The 21268-nt window shown below is 39.5% G+C and overlaps 1 protein-coding gene across 3 annotated transcripts in view; it reads left to right on the forward strand.

The window, feature by feature from the left end:
- The window catches only part of si:dkey-22o22.2 (neural-cadherin), a 171022-nt gene that overhangs the window by 143524 nt on the left and 6230 nt on the right, over positions 1-21268 (forward strand). For all 3 annotated transcript variants that reach the window (XM_042424660.1, XM_042424661.1, XM_042424662.1), the window contains exons 21-31: positions 2279-2463; positions 2930-3165; positions 8020-8297; positions 10119-10333; positions 14185-14312; positions 14696-14823; positions 15172-15283; positions 17425-17605; positions 18894-19060; positions 19357-19621; positions 21031-21211. In XM_042424660.1, coding sequence (XP_042280594.1) covers positions 2279-2463; positions 2930-3165; positions 8020-8297; positions 10119-10333; positions 14185-14312; positions 14696-14823; positions 15172-15283; positions 17425-17605; positions 18894-19060; positions 19357-19621; positions 21031-21211 — 2076 coding nt within the window. The remainder of the gene's footprint in view (positions 1-2278; positions 2464-2929; positions 3166-8019; positions 8298-10118; positions 10334-14184; positions 14313-14695; positions 14824-15171; positions 15284-17424; positions 17606-18893; positions 19061-19356; positions 19622-21030; positions 21212-21268) is intronic.

Consider the following 21268-nt stretch of genomic DNA (forward strand, 5'->3'; position numbering starts at 1 on the left):
CTCGGCCTTTAAGGAATGAAATATGTTGCAATGAGCAAAATATTAAAGGGTCCATTCACTTAAACTACAAAAAAGCATATTTCTTAGCTTGCTTAGCTTATGAGATATCTGTCTCAAAGATTTTAAACATCCTTCAAAGATGTGAACACCTCAAACTAAATCCCACTTATCTTTATTGTATTAGGGCAGAAATCTCAAAGACAGGAATCTCAAAACCTGGAATAATAAAACCAAAACTATCTGAACAAAGAGATTACTTAAGTGAGAAATTCAGTTTTTTTGGTTCTGGGCAACCGATCCTCTAAGTCATCAGGAAAATAAAAATGAGACTAATGAAACCAGCAGGTAAAGCAGTGACAAGAGGAAGGTTTCATCCCTGCAGAGATGCCCTCGCTGCCATTTGGGCAATCTTGACAATAAATATACACACTCTTGTTGGCGCATTGGCATCCAGACAATGGCAGATTAGGAAGTGTTGGAGCTAAAGCAGAAAAGATTCCCTGCTAAAGTGTCCCCTCACATGTGACACACAGCAAGAGAAGCATAAAGAAAAAAGAAGGAAAATAAAAGAGAGCTGCACAGGAGCTGACAGATTTAAAATAGAGAGGGAAAGACAGTACAAAGGTGCAGCGTGACAAAGAGGAGAAAAGGGAAATTGGGACAGAGAAACAGGCAGTTTGAAGGGAGAAACAAAGAAAGAGTGTAAGAGAATGAAAGAGCACAGGACGGGGAGTAGAGAGGGAGATAGAAAAAGGGGATCTGACTTGTCAGGAACAGTGCTATTAATACTTCATAACCAGCGGTATTGAAAATTCCCAGTGAAGCACAGTGAGGGCGCGCTCGTTTTGTTTGATGAGGCGAGGCTTCATGCGGACGCGTTGAAAGGAGAGCCTGATTGCGCTCCCTGCCACCTTCTCTTCTAACGAGATACCTATAAAGAGGGACGACAAGAGACGACAAGAAACGGCCCGAGAACAAAGGAACCGCCAGAGAGAGAATTATCATAGATACTCCTGAACCGCCACCACCTCATCAAACCAGCCAGCAGATAGCAATTTGTTCACAGTATAGATTAGGTTTAGGTTGCATGTTATTTACATATAGAAGAGGAAAAATAAGAAGTAGTACAAAGTGTTGAGGAGAGTTGAAGCAGTCCCAGCAGACCAATAACAACATGTCACTTCACAGGAAATCAAAACGACAAACAAACAGCGTAGAAAGAGAAGAAGAAGAAGAAGAAGAAATCACCCTGCTGCTTATGCTGTTGCAAACAGCAGAGTCATTTGTTTTGGAATTGATCTTCACATTATATCTTCTCATTTGTTCTGTGTCGGTGAAGTGCTGTGTTGCCGGTTTTGAAATCTTTAAAGTGAGACATAAATCCAGGGAAAGTATGTAAGAGCCTCCCAGCAGCAGCAGCAGCAGCAGCAGCAGCAGCAGGTCTGAGTCCTGAAGGTCGTCGTGGTGGAAGGAGGTTAAACAGTTACATGAGCCTGATGGCACGTATTCAGGACCGGGTTTGGAGGCTGCAGGGCCAGGGACGGACTCCGGAGAGCGCCAAAGTTTTCAGATCAAGAGCCCCCCCCCCCCCCCCCCCCCCCCCCCCCTCCCCACCTCCCTCCCCCAAACATGGATCCATGCTCAACCACAGACCGCCATCTGGTCTGAGATTGATCTTAGAAATCCCTTCTGATAAAGACTTTACCCAGACTTAAGATCTCATGGAAAAATACATGAATATGAGCATCAGAGCATCAACTCAGACTTTATTTAGTTCCCATCGGCTTTCCGAGCAGGAGGAGCTGCTGCCCATCTGATGTTAACATCTTGTTATGTTGTTTATACCGAGACAGATAAACTGAAGGGAAAGGGAGTTTATTTAACCTTCATTTAAACAAGAAGTCTATTGAGATACATTATCTGTTTAACAAAAGAGGCTTTGAAGAATAGGCTCCACATAGTTACAGAACTCAGCAAAACAAACTATTTAAAACAATTAAATTCCTCATGAAACCTTTTGAATGTGATGCTTGGATGTCTGATCTGAAGGCAGCGATTCAAGACAAAGTTTATCTGTAAGTTTTTGGTGCAGAATAAAAAAAATAGTTTTACCAAGTTCAGAGCAGACTGAAGATTATCCAGCTAGATGGTCTGGTTCATCTGGAGGATGGATGCTCCAGATTTACCAAATTATAAATAACAAAAATAGCAATAAACGTCAATAACGTCCCTGTAATTTAACAGAAAGCAACTCTCTCTCTCTCTCTGTCTCTCTCAGGTTGTTCAGTCTGAACCAGAGCTCGGGTCAGCTCAGTATCAAGGAGGGGACTCCTCCTGGCTCGTACCGCCTGCAGGTGCGGGTGTCGGACAACACCTGGCCGGACGTCACCTCCACCGCTCAGGTGGACGTCACGGAGCTGCAGCAGGACGCTCTGAGGAACGCCGCCTCCATCCGCCTGTCCAGTGAGTCGATGATGATGATGATAATGATGATGATGTATTTTTTCACTTGTGCCAGTGTTTCAATGGAAGCTTTTGAAATGGCTTGAAACACACAGCGGTTGCTGTGGTAACCATGATTGACGGGGTGCAGTGTTGAGTGCCGCGGGGGCCTCGGTTTCAGGGCTGTCAGCTGCCTCAGGCTCCATCAGCACCAACAGACAGCGAGGCATGATGGGAAAATCTCCATGTTCTTCTTCTACTGTCTTCTCTTGTCTCATCTTCTGTCGTCTTTCATTTCAGCCATTTTCTCTCTTTATTTTTCCTGTTTCACCTTCACTCCCTCCTTCTTCTGCTGCATTTTCTGTCTGTCCAGCTTTTATTGTCATGCCGCTGCTGACATCATCATCATCATTTAAAAATGTATAAAAACTTAAGTTCCAAAATACAAAGCTGATAAATAAAACTGTGAACTCTTCTCTTCCTGCAGACCTGACAGTGGAGGAGTTTTTCAGCAGTAGCGGAGGTGATGACAGTCGGTTCACTCGTTTGGGTCAAATGTTGGCTGAACTCCTGCAGACGCTGCCGGAAAACGTCCAGATCTTCTCTGTAGGCGACGCCGGCCGGCGGGGGGAGAAGGAACTCAATCTTTGGTTCGCTGCTCACGGCTCGCCGTACTACAAGGCCGAGAAGCTGCACGGCTACGTGGCAGCAAACAAAGCCAAGGTGAGAGAGAGTTATGGCTTGAAGAAAGCTTTTTTAAATCTAGTCAGTAGTGATCCAGTTTTTGAACATGTACAGTAAGATTTCTTCAGGGTTCACAGGACAAGCTGCATATTTTGTTCTACTAATTTCTTTAATTTCTGACTCACTTAACACTTGACCACTTTTATCAGAACTGCCCTTGATCCTTTTGTTTAAACTGAACAAACATTGTTAAAACTCATAATATCTGAACTTCTTGTTTCAAAGTTTTAAAAGATTTAAAAATGTGTAAAAAAAAAATGATACAAAAGATGTGTAAAATATTTCCAAATGTTTCAGTATTTCCTGATGGAACAGTTATATAAAAAATGAGTCTGAAATCACTCGTGACTTAATATAAACCTCATGTATTAGAGGCCTGTGTCTGTTTGTCTGCTGCCATTAATTGTCTGGATAGAAACAGAATATAAACTCACCAAGCACTTTATCAGAAACACCTGTATAATCTAATAACAAACTCTACTTTTATGAAGCTTATACATACATACAAAGGTGATAATTCTCCTTTATGTTTATTATTGAGGTCGTAGTGGGTGGTGATGTACTGGAGTACATTATATTGAACCTAATATTTTGCCCCGCTCATGTATGTTAATGGAGTGGACATAATATTAGGAACACTTTTCAATATAATGTACTCCAATACACTACCACTTACCATAAAACAAATACAACAACATGAATTTATGTACCTGGATATGAACAGAATATACTGTATTTACTGGTCCGTCTTTACAGTCGGGTTGCCATGATTGGCTCAGACCCAGCACGCTGTAACGCATCAAAAATGTATTTAAGCGTGCTCTACTTCACATTATATGGCCAATTTAGCACTCATTACAACTTGTAGTAATAAGTCACAACATTAGGATTGATATGAATATGAGTTCAACAGTCAACCTCATTCATGTTTCTATTGAACCAGTAAAGTTACAAACTACGATACAGAGCCACTAATCCTACACTGCTGAGTATATGTTAAGTGGCAGCAAACATTGTAAATACTGTATGCTTAATATGTACATGACACTGAACAGACACTTAAGACATATAGCTTCAGTGAAGTGTTGAAATTATATTTTTTTTCAAAATTTTAAGAAGAGACGCAATTATTTTAATATAGTACAAAAAATATTATATATAAATGTGATATATCTTGCTATTTAAAAAGTGCATGAAATGAAAAACTGCATCACTCCCATTGAAATTATTTTATTTTAGAGTTAGTTAAAATCAGTTGTTTATACCGAATGTATAGACAGGCACTGAACTGGGAGTTTGGAAAGCCAGAAGTCTGAAAAACTGATAAACTAATATTTGTTTGTTCTAAGAGACAGAAAAAACTTAAAATAGTCAGATTTTCTGTCTTCCTCAAACTTGTATTATTCCTTTAAGATTAGATTTTTAAGACAGACAAACGAAGGAGAAACATATACATACTGTATATATATATACAGACTTAATATAATAAGAGTGTGAAAGCAGAGAGGAGGCGAACTGCGTTCATCTTTACAACTGCTCTTAGAGAGGGTTAATTACACATTAATTACACATCAATTAAACATCACAGTCACACACTCATGCGTGTAGTTCAGCAGGCACTTAACAGGTCCTGTAAACCATTTAACACTCCGTCTCACACACACATGAACACACATGGAGGAAAGGTTAAATACACGGGTTACACATTTTTAAATGTGGTCACGTCTCTCCAGCAAGTGGTTTTTCATGTGTCACACACACACACATATACACACTCATCCCCATGCGCATATGTATATATGTATATGAATACTTCAGATCCATCAAAAGCTTGAGAGCAGCTGCTGACCTGAGATCAGAGCTGTGAGAGGCAGAAAGGTGATGACAGTTAGTGAACCACATAAACACACATTAAACACACACACATTTGTACTTATATCCCTGTGAGGACCCTCATTGATGTAATGCATTCCTTATAGCCCCTTTACCCCTAAAACCAAGTCTTAACCCTCAAACAGGCCCTTAAATGTCTGTCCCAAACTGAGGAGCGACTAAAATGTCCTCACTTTCCAAAAATTTTAAAGCTGCTTAATAGTTATTAAGCTAATTTAATAGTTCTCAGACAGGACCCAGTGTTTGGATCAAGCTTGCAAAATATAAGGTTTGCAAAGTGAGTTTTCAATTTCAATGTGTCAGATACATTTAATCATCATTTCCTATCCTAAGGATCCTTTCCAATCTAATTTTCAGATTGTATAGCTACAGGTTGTCCACATTAAATAGGCCTGAGGAAGACCTGTACTTTGACGAAATGTCGCAAATGAAGAAAAGGAGCTAAAAACTGTTTCTGCCTTCACAACTAACACAAAGTAAAGATCTCAACTGAATATTTTAGTTTGTTTTGTGTAGCTTGTAGTCACAAATGTTTAAAGCTAAAACCAAATGGATCTGATGGAAGGTTTGATAAAATGCTCTACATAGCACTCTATAATGTTAAATATACTGTATATTAGTGCTGACATGATTAGCCAATTCATTAGTTACTGCCTTTGCCAGAAGGTCACATGAACATGTTCTGCAGCCATCACATGACCTGTCAGAGATTCAGATACACAACACATCTCATACTGCGATGCAACTTATTTCAAAAGATCAATCAAAACCCATATAACTTTTTAAAGTATAAATAACAGAACAAAGCACACAGAATGATTAAAAATAACTTATGCTGCAGAGGAAAGATGTCTTTAATTATCTCGAGTTAAAAGGAAAAATATTGTGGCTGATTTAGAACAACAATGTCAGATAAATACAAAGTATAAGCACAAGAAAATACAATGTTGAAAATTGGGTCTGCAGCCAAAAGCTGAAGCCTGGGGAGTGTAAGTCACTGCAGATAAGATTGTCAGCTGAATAACTAAACTCCAAAAAAAAAGAAATACACACAGTCGGAGAGAGACAGGAAACCCTGAGGGACTCTGATGAAAACCTCTCACACCCATAAAGACAAAATGAGGGGAAAGAATCAAGATGACAAGCAGAGAAACAAGTGAATTTGGCAACAGAAAGCAAATGACAGTAAAGATTTAACAGGAGGGGAAATGACAGAGAAACACCAAAGTGCATAAATAACACTGAGGGAAATAAGAGTAAATTCATATATCTTGATGGAGGTAGACGTCAGCTCAAGGAAGGCTGCTGTCATTCTCTGAAATGTTCTATTATGTTCAAACAGAGCTCATAACTTCAAAAAAATACTTCTTAGAGTTTGTTTGGTGTTTGTTTTTTGTTCCTTGCTAGTTTTTCACTGTGTGTTCTGTGTCTGTCTTTCACTCTGTGTTTAATTGTAGATCCATATTAGTGTTAATGTTCTGCTACTTACAGGAACAAACTATGTTACTTTTAGTCTCATTTAGTTTAATGTTTGATTTAATCTTAGTTGCATCCTTGTTTTTGTTTCATTTAATTTAATGTTAGTTTAATTCTAGTTTCAGATAGACTATGCTACCTTAAGTGTTGTTTAATTACAGCTAGTTTATTTGGATTCCTGCTAGTTTCTGAGTCTTTTAGTTTAATGCTTGTTTAAATTACTGTCTAAAACTACTAGTTTTATCCAAGTTCTTTCAATTAGTTGTTTTAGTTTCAGTTTTACTTTCTTGCTAGTTTTAGTTTCATATGTTTAATTTTCACTGGCTTTATGCTAGCTTGCGCTCATGTTCGGTTTATTTTCAGTTGGCTTCGTACTTTAGTTTTGTTAGCTTCATGCTAATTTGTTTGTCAGTTAGTTTTATCCTATTATTAGCCTATTGTCAGTTGTTTTCCTTAGGGTCCTGCTAGTTTTATCATATTTATACTTTCAGTTAGTTATGTTTCGTCAGTTTCATGTTAGTTTTAGTTTCATGCTAGATTTTGTGTCTATTTCCTTTACGCTAGTTTTAGTTTGATGTTAGTTTAATGTTTAGTGTCAGTTTTAATTTGTTGTTAGTTTGAGGTTCATGCTAGCTTTAGTTTCATTTGGCTTCATTCTAGTCTTTGTTTACATTTAGTTTCAGTTTTTTGTTTCATGCTAGTTTAAATTACCATCATATAAATGTTAGTTTTGGTTAGCTTCATGCTAGTTTTGTTTAGTTAATACTAGTTTTATCATTTATCTACTTTCAGTTAATTGTGTCAGTTATACATTCATGTTAGTTTTTTCATGTTTAATTTTTACTGACTTTATGCCCGCTTAGTTTTACAATAAGTTTTGTTTCATTTTCCGTCTTGTTTTAGTTTTTTTAAAGCTTCATGCTAGTTTTTTTTGGTTTTATCCTAGTTATATCTCACTGTCAGTTATGTTTCTTTAGGTTCATGCTAGTTTTAGTTTTGGTTACCTTTAAGCTACTTTTAGTTTTTAGGTTTAGCTTCAGTTAACTACCTTCAGGCTTGTTTTAGAGGTTTTCAGTTAGGTTCTTTGGTAGTCAAAGGTAGGTTAATGCTAGGTTTATTTACATAATAATTTTAGTTTTGTTAGCATTGTGCTAGTTTGCTTCAGTTAAGTTTATCCCACTTAAACTGTTGATTACTAAGTTAAGTTTCTTTAGCTTCATAGTGTTAGTTGTAGTCTCAGTTACCCTCATGCTAGTTTTAGTGTCGTGACAGGGTTTTGTCAGCTTTATGCTTGTTTTACTTTGTTAGCTTGATGCTAGTTTTAATTTAATGTAGTGTCATCAACACTAACAGAGGTTTTGTTGTTTTTGTTCAGGGAAGTTTCACAGAGATCCCACGTTTATTTTCCTTTTTCTTTAAGGTAACCTAAATATTTTCTGTCCTCCATTCTTTCACCTTCTCCAGCTGGAAGCCATGTTGGGCGTCTCCATCTATCAGGTGGGCGTTGACGACTGTCTCTACACAGACTGCGGTCAGTCTGGTGGCTGCAGCAGCAAGGTTTCATTCAGCCAGTCCCCGGTGGCTCTCAGCACCGGTAACATCTCTCTGGTGTCGCTGTCAGCCTCGTCGACGGCGCGTTGCGGCTGCCGGGGCCGAGAGGCGACCCACCTGCCCTGCTCCGCCTACAGCACCAACCCCTGCCTCAACGGGGGCACCTGCCAGGACGGACCGCTGGGATACAAGTAGGTGTAAGGAGGGATTAAAGGACGCTTGTGTTACAGGTTCTGTCCATTGAAAATTAATTTATTAATTATTTTGAGTCATTTTTTAAGAAAAAAATGCCCAAATTCTCTTGTTCCAGCTTTTGAAATGTGAATATTTTCTGGTTTCTTTAGTCCTCTATGACAGTAAACTGAATATCTTTGAGTGGTGGACTGTTGATCGGGGCAAAACAAGACATTTTAGGTTGCATCTTGGGCTTTGGGAAACAATGATTGACATTTTTCACTATTTTCTGACATTTTATAGACCAAATCAATCGATTAATCAAGACAATAATAAACACATTAGATAATAACAAAAATAATCATTAATTGCAGCTCTATAATATAAAATATACAGACATTATTTGCTATAGGACGGCTTGCCAATACCCTTTACACAGCAAAACAAATGCACATAAGTTAAGACTTTTTAAGAAACCGCGGGAACCCTGTAGTCTCTGAAAAACTGTTCTCTTTATGATGAAAACACTGTTACAACAACTAAATGTTATAACAATCTTTATACTCTAATTATACTTTAAATGTATCTTTATAATTAGATCTGTGTTCACCTAATTTTTCTGCAGCAGATTCAGTCCTGAGCCGTCAACATCACCGTCTGAAGTTAGCTGAGACGTCCCATTTGTACGTATTCGTATTAAGTAAATCTGTCATAAAAAAAACTGAGGATTTGATAAAAGAGTGGGCAGAGTTGTAACCCTCCAAAGCCTATATAATTTTCAGCTGCATGTACAGTAGCTGACTTTGAATTGTCACATCATTTTAATGATTTAGATATCGAACGCAACATCTCGGCTGCTAAATCTGACAGACGGTTCTTTCTCCTTCACGTTCTTTTTTTCTTTTCTCTGTTCTCAGAAAAATCCCATTAACATCAGCAAATACAGACGACCTTTAATTAACAGTGTTTCTGTCAAGGTGTCTTAGATTCTGTCTCTGTCTTTCTGTCAGTCCGTCTCTCTTAGTTAATTCTGAATAATGTTGACAGGTCAGGAAGGAAACTGCTGCCATAGCAATTAAGATTGTACTATAGATAATATTGTAGAGTTGTAGATAGTAATTACAGCCATTGAGGTTCATAAAGACCTTTGACAACACACACGTTAACATTACACACGTTGCATATGGTTGGTTCTGAACAATGATCCTGGTATTTTTAGACTAAATATCTTTTAGTCAGAATATAATTGTTTTTAGACAAAAATATGAAGTTAATTCTAAATATAATGAAGAGATTAGAGTTTCTCCCACCAGAGTTTTATCCTGGCAGTGTGGAGAAGGCTTTGAAATAGAGCTGCAACGCTCAATTAAACAATTAGTCGATCAACAGGAAATTAAAATAAAATTAAAAATGAAACTATTTTGATAACTGGATACTCGTTTAAGTCATTTTTTTAAACAAAAATGCCCAAAATTTGCTGCTTGCAGCTTATCAAATGTGGGAATTTGAATTTTTCTGTGTCATACGTGACAGTAAACTAAAATAATTATTGGATTTTGGACTTTTGGTGACAGAAAGACCTTTGAAGACGTCACCAACATTTTATAGACAAAGCAATTAATCGAGAAAATAATCAGCAGATTAATCCATAATACAAATAATCATTAGTTGCAGCCCTTCTTTGGAACATCATTAAATAAGATACAATCGACAGTTACATGAATTAATAATATTAAAATTTAGAGTTGTTTTTTTGGTGGCTCTTTAAAAACATCTGCAGCAGTCATAATGTGGTTGAATGAAAATAAACAACAAAATAAACTCTTTCTATCGCTCAGATGTGAGTGTCCCCCCATGTTCGACGGACCCGAGTGCCAGCAGACCAAACACAGCTTCGGCGGCCAGGGCTACGCCTGGTTCCCTCCCATCATGCCTTGCTTCCAGAGCCACATCTCCCTGGAGTTCCTGGCGGAGTCGGCCAACGGGCTGCTCCTCTACGACGGGCCCCTCGGCCCCGCTCACTCCGGAGAGCAGGAGGACTTCATCGCCATAGGTGGGTGTTTCGCTGTGATTAAGGTATTGAAATGTTGGAGTTAATATACAGAAAATGTATACGCACTCAATTATAAATAACCAAGAATTTGAATATTGAAACCAAATTTAATGAAAATCTGGCATGTTATCGTAGATATATCTTATTCTGGAGCCAAACTGTTGAACACACTGACCAAAAAACTAGGGCTGTGCCCGAATACAAATACGTTATTTGGCAAAGCACAAATAGTGGGTTTTTTTTACGAATATTTGTTTCATACAAATATTTTAAAAATTATTTGTTTTCAGGAAGAAAAACATGTTAAATACATCACTATCTCAGTGTCTCTCCTCTGCTCCGCTGTGACGTCTTATCAGCAGGTCTCAACGAGGGGAGTCACATCCACCTGCTACATGACGCACATTTCCTAATTTGGACATCACTCCTGGAGTTGACCCCCCCCCCCCCAACCCTAACCCCCCTCTTTCTTTCTCTCAACCCAACTGGTCAAAGCAGATGGCCACCCACCAAGCGCCGGGTTCTGCTTGACGTTTCTACCCGTTAAAGGGGAGTTTTTCCTTACCGCTGTCACCAATTGCTCATCGGTGAATTGTTGGGTTGATTGATTGACTTACTTGAGACTTGAAGGCAAAAAGCTGAAGAGATTCGACTTGATGATCCATGAATATTGGAAAAAAAAGCTACACTGAACATATTGTGCCTATTGGAGCACTGCCAAACTGTCATTAATAATTTTTTTATTTTTTAATAATTAATAAATATAACGGAGATATGTGCAACATCCCCATAACCTAATGCACACTTTCAGTTGCAGCTGCTGACACCAGAATAAAATAGAAAAAACCCTAAATTTAGATGAGAGAAGCCTTTCATTTAAAATTAATTAGTCTGTTTATACATATAAATGAGTAGCTCAATAGTTTTCCCTCTTCTCCATTATATCTTATTTTATCCATGAAAATATTCTGATTCACAAAGCACTTACATATCTTCTAATTCCTGCTTGTAGTTATTAAAAGAGATCCTTCTCATCTTTGTAAAATAGGTAAGAGTATAATTAATTTATTTTATGAATTATCGTAGCTGCTGAAAAGATGTTTAAAATGACTGTAATATACTTGTCAACCTGTGCGCAACAGTTCCTACATCCTGTAAACACGACCAGGACATTGTGCTTCATATTATCCTCACTGCCAGTATGACTGTTAAAACTGAAACTGAAGCTTGTTGGTTAGAAGTTAAGTTCAGTCAACAGCTGTTTCTTCTTCTTTATGGTTTTAACTGTTTTTTTTAACATGTTTCTTAAAGTTCAAATTTGGATCCAGTGTCACACCAAGATATTTAAAATCAGTAACTATGTCAATTTTTTCACCTTTGATGAGAACATCAGCGTTAGGAGGTTGTACCATAGTCGTCTTAGAGAAAAACATACCCTTTGTCTTGTTTACATTTAGACTCAGACATGATTGATCAAGCCAATGTGTGATCCTTTCCAATGCAATCGTTAGCTTTGCAGCAGCTAACTCAGCTGTTTTTGCATGTGTGATCAAGCAGGGATGTGTTGAGATGAAAACTATGTTGTTTCCGTTCAAAAATAAGTATTTGGTTTGATTTTGGCCATTTTACTAAGGCTTGATAGACCTGGAAAGATGAGAACTCCAGCAACACTTGTAGTATGAAGAACAACTTTATTAGTTGACCGACGCATTTCAGCTTGTGGCCTTCATCAGGGTCATCATAAAACACATTACAAACACCATTTAAATAAAGTAAGTTGGGTATGAAAAAAGACACATATCAGCCAATGGGACATCTACAGAGATGGGTTGGATATATGGTCATGTGGCTTCAGGCCAATCGTTGTCCAAGAAGGGACATGGGTGACACCGTATTTGGTCCATTAACTAGAAAGGTGCAACTATGGGGTGGTACTTGGGTTGTTTGTTAATCCAAAAATGTGCCTATTAGATATGACATACATTAGAAACACTTTGATTAGGATAATAACAATAATAATGACTAGTAATAGTAAAGATAAAAGGCTTTATAAAGTGTTGTGTATATAGAGAGCAGAAAGATGCATAATACAATATAAATTGATTAAAAAAATATTAAAAAGTAATAAAAAATAAAAAATAATACATAATCAAAAAATTCCATCATAAAAATATATCATAATTATACATATAAATATACATAAATTAAAAAACCACGAAGAAACTCATTAATTGAGAAGGCTCGATAGACCGACTTATTTTTTGACGTCTAAAAAGACTCTGGTTTAAGGTTCATTCAAGTTTTAGTTATCTTTAGTTTCAGTTCGCAAGAAAATACATTTAAATTAAAAAACTGGCGTGTAGTAAAATATAACTTGTATACTTAAAGCGCTGGACCAGGCTGACCAATAAACTGGCCAACATCACCATCTTCAGACCTGCTGCTAGTAGATAAAAATGATTTAATCGCATAAGAGCGATACATTTATGACATATACCAGTGTAAGTTGGGGGTTAGACCATCTGATGAGGCTTTTCCTGTAATTTTCTTCATCTCTGAACAACCATATGATGCTTTTCTTGTGGGAGGCTCTGGGTGTGGCTCCGCTGCTGCTGCTGTGAGATTAGTGAAAACTTTTGAAACAGCGGCACCCTTTTTGCTGCTTTTACTTCTAACAAACATGCTAATCTCACAGTGCTGGTGAGAATGTGCGCCGCCTCTCGTCCTTTTTCAACAACAAACACAAAGAGCGAATCAATCCGCCGCCGTGACGACAGTTTCTCAGCGGACAAAGAGCTTCATAAACTCTAATGTCAGCTCCCGGTGGTCCTGATGTGGTGTTAATGGATTAGCCTTCAGATGGCCTTTAAAATGCTTCTTGCATAATGTTGTGGCATTAAAGTTATGTAATTATTGAACCCGCCCTGGTTGTGTGTGGGTCCTGGGGAGGAGAGAAAATCAAAGATGGCAGCAGCATCGATCACTGTGAAGCATTTTTCACTTACATGTTGGATAACGAGGCTGTGAGGTTGATTGGGTCACACTCACACAAACACACACATCCGATATGTACACCTACACACACACACACACACACACACACACACACACACACATAGCATTGAATGAGTGGATTCCTGCAGTTGTTGATGGGATTCAGCAGCTTACACAGCAATAGAGAAGTGATGTCAGGTTGGAGGTTTGGTCATTTGACAAACACTTAGTGTAAATATATCACTACTGTCAGCTAAATCCAAATATCACAAGTGCATCAACCCTAACCCTAACCCTAACCCTAAACCCCAACCCTAACCCCTAACCCTAACCCTAAACCCCAACCCTAACCCCTAACCCTAACCCTAAACCCCAACCCTAACCCCTAACCCTAACCCTAAACCCCAACCCCCCTCTTTCTTAACCCTAACCCTAACCCTAACCCTAAACCCCAACCCTAACCCCTAACCCTGACCCTAACCCTAACCCCAACCCCTAACCCTAACCCTAACCCCTAACCCTAACCCCTAACCCCAACCCCAACCCCTAACCTCAACCCTAACCCCTAACCCTAAATCCTAACCCTAATCCCAACCCCAACCCCTAACCCTAACCCTAACTCCTAACCCCTAACCCTAACCCTAACCCTAACCCCAACCCCAACCCCTAACCCTAACCCCAATCCTAACCTTAACCCTAGCCCTAACCCCATTTGCTGTACGGTGAAGAGACTCTGAGTTCAGAAGAAGAATATTGTACAATCATGGAAGCGTTTAAACCTTTTTTTGGGTTGATGAGAAGTTGTGGCTTCACTGCAGGGAGGAAAACAACTAACAATCTCATCTAATCCCATCCAGAGTTGAGGAACGGCGTTCCAGCTCTGAGTATCAACCACGGATCAGGAACGCTGACCCTGCAGCTCCCACCCAAATCCACCGTCACTGACCGGCGCTGGCATCGTCTCGACATCATCAGCGACGGGAAGGTAGGATGGATAGATGGATAACTGATTGACTTGTTTATCTGTTGATTTCTTTCAGACTGTGGTTTTCAATAAGTTACAAAAAGAAAAGCTTTTAAGCACATGTGGATGCTGATAAATTTACTTTAGTTACTTTATTTTTTACTCCAAATTTGAATGTTTTTATTTTGGTGTTGAGCTAAAACAAAGGCAAATACTGACAACTTCATTACTGGTGTTAACAAACTGTACTGATGTCTGATTGGATAAAAGAACATTAAGACATTAAAGAAGAAATGTATGAAAGTTTGGAGATGTTGCAAAGTACAGTAAAGATGTGGGACAGTGCTCATGGTAACAGTAAGTCTTTGACAGCAGTGTGTGTGTCTGTCTGTGTGTGTGTTCAGGCCGTCCAGCTGATCCTGGATCAGTGTGGCGGGACGGCGGTGAACGAGCTGGAGGGTGTCGGCGGCGACGTTCAGGAGACGGACGAGTCCGGCTGCAGAGCTTCAGGAGAGACGCCTGGAAACCAGAGGTGGGAACGAAACCTCCAAACACAACCTCTACCTCAAATATTTAATAAAGATCCTTCATTCATCTCCTCCTACTCCTCTTCTTCCTTATCCTCTACAATGTTCTCCTCATCACAACTTCATACTCTCCTCTCTTCATCTCTTACTCCTCCTCCTCATCCCTCTCTTCTCTGCTCCTCCTCTTCTACTTCCTTGTCTTCTTATCCCATACTTTTTTTTATCATCCTCCTCTACTCCTCGTTCTCCTCCTAACCCAACTTATTTTGCTCCTCCTTCTCCCTGTCTCTCTTCCTCTTCCTCTTCTTCCTCTCCTCATGTCCTTCTTCCGTTCTCCTCCTCCTCCTCCTCAGGTATCTGAACGTCTTCCAGCCTCTTCAGTTGGGAGGAGTGAAGGAAACGTCTCCTCACCGACGTTACCGCAGTTTCACCGGCTGCATCCGCAACCTGGTGGTGGACAGTCAGGTAACACCACTGTGTGTGTGTGTGTGTATCTTACTTTTAAACCACAGCCTGTATATAAAGATGTACGTAGCAAGATGTGATATCACCTGTTGGTTTCATTGGAGCCCATTTTAAGTCCAGAGTTGCAGCAGACAATTGGCGTCGTCTTCTCTGTTTGGAGCCAAGACCTTTCAATTAAGGAGTGCAGCGTTTTGCCCTACAGTCTGACTTAGCTACTTTAGCTAAATTGTGCTAACCGGGCAGGTATCGTAATCAATTAACTATTAAACTTAGTGAAATATTGCGACAATAGTCCTATTTGAGTCCTGGAGCCGAGGAGAGCAGCAGGTGAGCCAACTGTCAATCAACACCCTCACAGCAGACATCAAAGTTATTTATTTTTTTTATCTTAACAAATGAAAAGTTTAATTTACAAGCAATAAAACACACTGTTGCTCAGTCTGGTTCATTCAGGGGTTTTGCTGCTGCAGCCTCACTTGTTCTGGACCAGTAGCTCATCATGGTTCATGTTAGCTAATGTTAACAAACTTTAGGTAGATATTGTTGTTTAACAGTCAGATTGCTGACTTTTCTCACTCATGCTACTGTTACAGTGTAGTTTAACAATTTAGCTAAATGCTAAACTGCTCTTTAGCTAAATGGTAAACATCCAAACAATTCAGCATTTAGAATTATTCTATAACTGTCTCCAATACTGTGACAGCAAAAAATATAGCTTCCCTTTAAACCAGAAATCCTGTCTTGGAAATTATGAATGTTGTTTTCATAATATTGGATGTTTTATCTAATATTTATGACTAAAATAACTCCTGAACTCCTAGTTTTCAGCAGACTTCCTGGACGACAATAGACTTCTTTAGTTTTCATTTAGAATTTACATTTACAGAACAGAAAAAAAACAAAAACCAGAAATAAAGAAAGTGTCTTCTTCTTATTAACGGAGCAATAATTTCCAAAATGACCACCAGCACACTTATTAGAGGGCCTGAATTTACAGATTGAGACCAGAATGACTCGTTGAAAACAATGATTGACTCAGTATTTCTAGAGAGAAGTTGGAGTCAGTTGGAGCATCTAGCGGCCGTCGGCGACACTTTGAGGTTCTTCAGCCTCAAGATGTGAAGCTGCTGCTGCTTTTAAATGCAGTTTTAATGTTTCTGTATCCGTGTGTGTTAGAGCTTGTTTGTGCACGCATGTATTCACTCTGACACCTGTCAACCTCCTGTTTGTGTGCATCGTATCTGTGTGTGTGTGTGTGTGTACCGGGGGAGACGGTGGTCAGACAGATGGTGGTCTTAGCTCCAGGCCGACATGACAACATCTAAAATATAATATAAATGAGAAACTTCTTCCTGATGTGGTTCCTGCTGACCGAAAACCTCACCGTCTCCCAAAGATCCCAAAATATTCCCAAAGAAAGACTCCACCAGACAGCTTTTAGCTTTTAAGACGAGGAAATGTAGAAGCAGGAACTGCATCTGCCCCCCTTGCACCCACAATCCCTTGTGTTTTGGGGTTGTTTCCTGTTGTCGGTTGGGATCAGGTTCTTGCTGCTAACGAGCAGCACCACAGATATGATGTGAGAGGACTCGTGCTGCCTTCATGGAGCCTGCAAGGTCGTTTTTTTTTTTGGTGTGGGAGCACTAAATATGTTGTTGCTAGGTGACCGTCAATAAAAACTTAATTCCTTTTCAAAAATGATGAATTATTTTGTGTTTGCTGCATTTCAGGGTCATGCAAGGAACAATGTTAGCAGCAAAAGTAATTTGGAAGTTAAAGTAGCTTCCCAGGACTCCAGAGTTTTTAAAAACACTCATTACCCCTTCATTCACGACCTCACCTGTTTTTACTTATTAGTATTTAATTAATTCAGTGTATTATTTTCTATATTCTTCTTCTCCACAATGTAATTTATGTAATTCTGGTGGAGAATATACTAAATACTTGGCCTGACATCACCAATTTCCAAGGGTCGTTATCAACAGGCGCAGACCAAATGCATCTGGACCACAGACTGTATAAAAATATGGACGTAGTTACCGTGACGTCACCCGTTGGTTTCTGAAGAGCGGTTTTGAAGCTCAAAGTGAGCCGTGACTCTGCCTAACTCCCAGCCAATCAAAAATGTCTCTGTCCGTCAGGTGTACGACCTGGCGTCTCCAGGTGAGAGCGTGGACAGCGCTCCGGGCTGCAGGCTGACAGACGGGGTGTGTGTGACGGCGGCCGGTCCCTCCTGCGGCGTTCACGCCTCCTGCCTCGCCGAGTGGGGCTCCTTCAGCTGCGAGTGCCACCCGGGATACACCGGACACAAGTGTGACAGAGGTGAGAGACCCTCAGAGAGAGAGTATAAAGTATAAATTCAGTTTCTCTCTGGAGGAAATCTTTAGTTTTGAGGTCATGTGTGACTTCTATATGTACAGTTTGATGCTTTTCTTGATATGACATTGATTAAAAGTCAACTTTTATGACTATTGGAGGAGTATTTGATGCTCAAATGTAATCATCATTATCGATTAATCTGCTGATTACTTTCTCAATTAAGTGATTAAACACTTGGTATATAAAATGTGAGATAATAGTTTCCTACAGTCCATAATGACATCTTCAAATGTCTTCTTTTGTCAGTTCAAAACACAAAGATATTTAGTTTAAAATTATATAAAACAAAGAAAAGCAAAACATTCCGGCATTTGAGAAGCTGGAAACTGAGAATACTTAATACATTTTGCTTAAAAAAATGATTAATCAATTATTAAAATAGTGGCTGATTGATTTTCTGTTGATTGACTATTGATTCATTGTTGCAGCTCTATTCAAAAGATACATTTTCAGTGTGATATTCCTTTAAATAACTAATACTTGACAAACTTAAAGGATCAGGCTGGTCAACAAATCTCATGTTTGGATCCAAACCAACAATGAACTGATCTACTAACAAGTATTGTGTGTGTATCCAAGTCTGATATATCTTATTGATCTGTTGTTGTCCAGAAACTATTAAAAACATGTCAGTGAGTCACATCAATGCACTGGGCGGCATGTTCCTTCATCAGGAAGAGTTCGGTCACGTTAGTTTGTTTAGAAACGGCTCCAAAGACTAATAACAGTGATCATGTTTTCGGTCTCTGGAGAGTAGTTCTGTGTAAGTTCTCTACATGTTTTCAGTCTCTGGAGAGTAGTTCTGTGTAAGTTCTCTACATGTTTTCGGCCTCTGGAGAGTAGTTCTGTGTAAGTTCTCTACATGTTTTCAGTCTCTGGAGAGTAGTTCTGTGCAACTTCTCTACATGTTTTCAGTCTCTGGAGAGTAGTTCTGTGTAAGGCAGACACCACTAAGCATGTGCAGGAACATGGTTCTGTTTCTGTTAGATTTAGTTCATCTAATGTGTCTTTTACATCTTTGCAACAACTTTTTGCTGGAAGGTTTTGTTTGAAATGTGAGAGCTGAGAGTTTGAGTGTAAAGTTGAGGAGCTACATCAGTTCCTCGTCCTGCAGTTTTAAAAACCATGACAACCGTTTCTTCCCAACATCCTCAGTTTGTGTTTGGATCAGAGTTGGTCTTCGTGTGTGTGAACCTGTGTTTGTTTGTATAAATCCTTCCTCTCCTCTCAGCCACCCCGGAGTTCTCCTTCGACTCGGGCAGCGTCGCTCGTTTCCAGCTCAGAGGAGGCGGCAGCTCTCGCCGCACAAACATCCAGCTGCTCCTGCGAACCAGAGCCGCCTCGGGAACCCTGCTCTCCGTCACGTCCCGGGAAGCCAACGAGTACATCGTCCTGGAGGTCAGTTCACCCTTCAACCTGTCGCTAAACTACCAATTTATCAGAGTTAAAAGATCCCTTCAGGCATATATAAACAGTTATCAATACACAGCTGTTTATATGTCTTAAAATAATGAATAATAATGTGTCTGATGTGGTTTTTGTCCAAAAAAAAAACACATTTTTGGGTTGAAATGTATCAAAACTGACACTAGTTTTTATCTTTAAACACAAAGGCTGAAACAAGATCATGATGCATTATGGGAAGATTTATCAGGAAACATTTAACACATTAACGTGTCGGTTTTATCCTCCAGATCACGGAGGGTCACCTCTCCGTTCGTACCAACCTCGGCGACGGCGCTCACGCCCTGCGGCTCCCCGGACAGCGAGTGGACGTCGGGCAGTGGGTTCTGGTCAGCCTCAGTCGCCATGACAACATGTTCACCCTGCGGCTTGAGCAAGGCGGGGGCTCACGGGAGGCCCAGGCCCGGCTGGGGAGCCACAGGGAGATGGTGGTTCATCCGGCCAGCGTGATGGTCGGGAACGGACCCGACGCCGGAGACAAGACCGACTTTCATGGTGAGATTCTGGATTCTCAACATGATGGTTTTACCTTTTAAAAAAGGAAAATAAGACAAAAAAGAAGAAGAAAAGACAGTTCTTAAAGGAATGAACAAACCTGAAAGTATCTAAGTGAGAATAGCTGACAGACAGCGTTGTTTAAATGCTGAAGAAAACTGTGGTTGTTTTACTTAAATCTCTGTGGTTTGAACAAAAAATGGAGGAAAAGTTGTCAGGAAACAATAAACACAAACAGTTTTAGAGAATTCAGATCCAGTCCGACGCTCCAGTCTGGAACTGGTTTGGTCGTTTCTTCATTATAAACTGTTTACTGATGCTCAGTCTTACAGGATTATAATTATTATAATGACGATGGTATATTTCATTTAGGGCTGCAACTAACTATTATTTTCATTATCGATTAATCTGCAGATTATTTTTTTTAGTTTAAAAAATAGTGCAAAAATGGCCGCCACCATTTGTCAGAGGCCACAGTGATGACTAACAATCCAAAATGTTAAAATATGAATGAATGAAAACAGCAAATTATCTCATTTGAGAAGCTGGAACCATCAAATATTTGCCAGTTTTTTTTTGATTGAAATATGACTGAAACGATTAATTAATTACTTAAATAATCAACTTATTGTTGCAGCTTTACTTAAATATTTTTGAATATTTTCCTCTTTTTAAATGTATTTTTTTTTTCCTTCTTCTTTTCTTTTTTAATTTGTGAAACGCTTTGAGCTGAATCTTACACATCATTGTTATTATTAGTAGTAGTAGTAGTGACTGCATTTTATTGATGATCTGAGATGGGAAAATGCAAAGTTGGCAATAATAGGAACAAATACATTAAGAGTAGGGATGCATGATATTGGATTTTTTTGTCAGGGTGAAACAGTCCGTGGAGGGAAGCAGAGTCAGGCGGCGGAGGAGAAGGCAACATATCAGCCTCTCATAATCGGCAGAAATGGCCGATGCTGATATTTCATCTTAGAGCTTTTATCGGCTGATACCGATGATGTGCTGATAATATCGTGCATCACTAATTAAGAGAAAAGCAGGTTGTTCTATTCCAAAGATTCTTCCATATATGACAGAATTGTTTGTGTTTCTTCAGTGTCTCAAAATCCACATTTAGAAAAACGTTTTGACCTTCTGATACGGGAAACACAGCAGGCGTATCTGCCTTTTTGTCTCCTATCTGTCCTGAACATGAGTTATATATCTGGTAGTTTCTGGCCTGGTGTCTCCCAGTTTAAACCTTGTATGTTATGACAGATCCAGGAGGATGAATCAGTCTCTCTGTCACACACAGTGTCTCGAATGTAACTCGTTCAGGTTTGACATCATTCCTGTAGTTTTATCAGCAGTAATAATAAAAACACACCAGACTAAACTAAACTAGACGTTCCCTCCTCCAGGCTGTCTGAGGGACGTTCGTTTTAACGGTCAGGTCCTCCCTCTGGACGGGCAGAGCCGGGACTTGGTGACGGTACTGGAGAGGCGTGGCGTCACCTCGGGGTGCTCCAGCGACGCCTGCAGCAGCCAACCGTGCCGCAGCCCACTGCGCTGCATCGACCTGTGGAGGAAACACCAGTGCAAGTAAAGAACACACAGAAATCCCAACACGCTCTCCTTGTTGTGTTTGTTTTCTCAGTT

Source organism: Thunnus maccoyii, chromosome 10 (assembly GCF_910596095.1).
Source record: "Thunnus maccoyii chromosome 10, fThuMac1.1, whole genome shotgun sequence".
Lineage (NCBI taxonomy): Eukaryota > Metazoa > Chordata > Actinopteri > Scombriformes > Scombridae > Thunnus > Thunnus maccoyii.